Source organism: Aphanomyces invadans (genome assembly GCF_000520115.1).
Source record: "Aphanomyces invadans strain NJM9701 unplaced genomic scaffold supercont1.99, whole genome shotgun sequence".
Classification (NCBI taxonomy): Eukaryota; Oomycota; class Saprolegniomycetes; order Saprolegniales; family Verrucalvaceae; genus Aphanomyces; species Aphanomyces invadans.
In genome coordinates, this window is record NW_008580244.1 from 1,365 (window position 1) to 2,206 (window position 842).

An 842-nucleotide genomic window follows, 5' to 3' on the forward strand; every position below is an offset into this window, starting at 1 on the left:
GTGCGTGCGTACACGTGGCATTACAGTGAAGGCTTTTGTCGTGGCGAGTGCCTTGGCAGTGGCGCCTGTGAAAGTTGTGCATCCCTTCGCACGCCGCTGCGAAAAGGCAGCGAGTAGGGGACCATTCACACTAGACGCTGTTGGCATGGCAAGGATTGCATTGACGAGACGAGGCCACAACGAACGTCCATTCAAAACAGCGTCAGAGCAAACACAGCCCACCAAACACGGTGATTCGAAGTCATGGAGCAACCGCACGTTGCAAGAATAGAAATCATGTCACTTGGAAGCCCAAAGGGACGACGGCATTGTTTTCAAAGGTCAAGTCGCCATGCCTCTTGCTTTCCCTCGTCGTGCAATTTTTGGTGTTTTCGAGGCACTGTTTCCATCTCATCACCTCGCAATTCGCCCTCTCCCACATGTGGACAAAGTGGCGGGCGGCAGGGATGTGATGTGCAAGACAAGAGCAAAATGAAAGGTACGCGCAATTTGGTTTACAACTCGCGCAGAAGTCCACTCAGTCTCCGTTCAGCTGGAGCATTTCATATCGTGCCAGACACGATCCCTGGTCGAGCGATGGCCACGCCCTTGGCTGACTTGAGCCAGCACGTGCCGCCGTTGTAGTCGCTCCACGAGTACGCCTTGCAGCCAGCCGTCGCCTTGCAGTCGGCACAGCACCCAGACGCATTCGATTGCGAAGACGACCTGATGTCGTTGCCAAAGTAGTCGACATCTTGGACCAGCGGACTGCAAGCGGTGTTGCGGACGGCGGCTTTCGCGCCGGCTAGGAAAGCCTTGGGCCCGACCTGGTGCTTCAGCCAACAAGTCCCGCCGTTGTAGTC

The 842-nt window shown here is 56.1% G+C and overlaps 1 protein-coding gene across 1 annotated transcript; it reads right to left on the minus strand.

Annotated features, from left to right (window-relative positions):
* Positions 1-542: 542 nt before the first annotated feature.
* On the minus strand, positions 543-806 carry H310_14877 (hypothetical protein; the record flags this gene model as incomplete). Its single annotated transcript, XM_008882840.1, has 1 exon — positions 543-806. A coding segment is annotated over one exon (264 nt), but the record flags the coding sequence as incomplete, so codon positions are not given.
* Between the last annotated feature and the right edge of the window lie 36 nt (positions 807-842).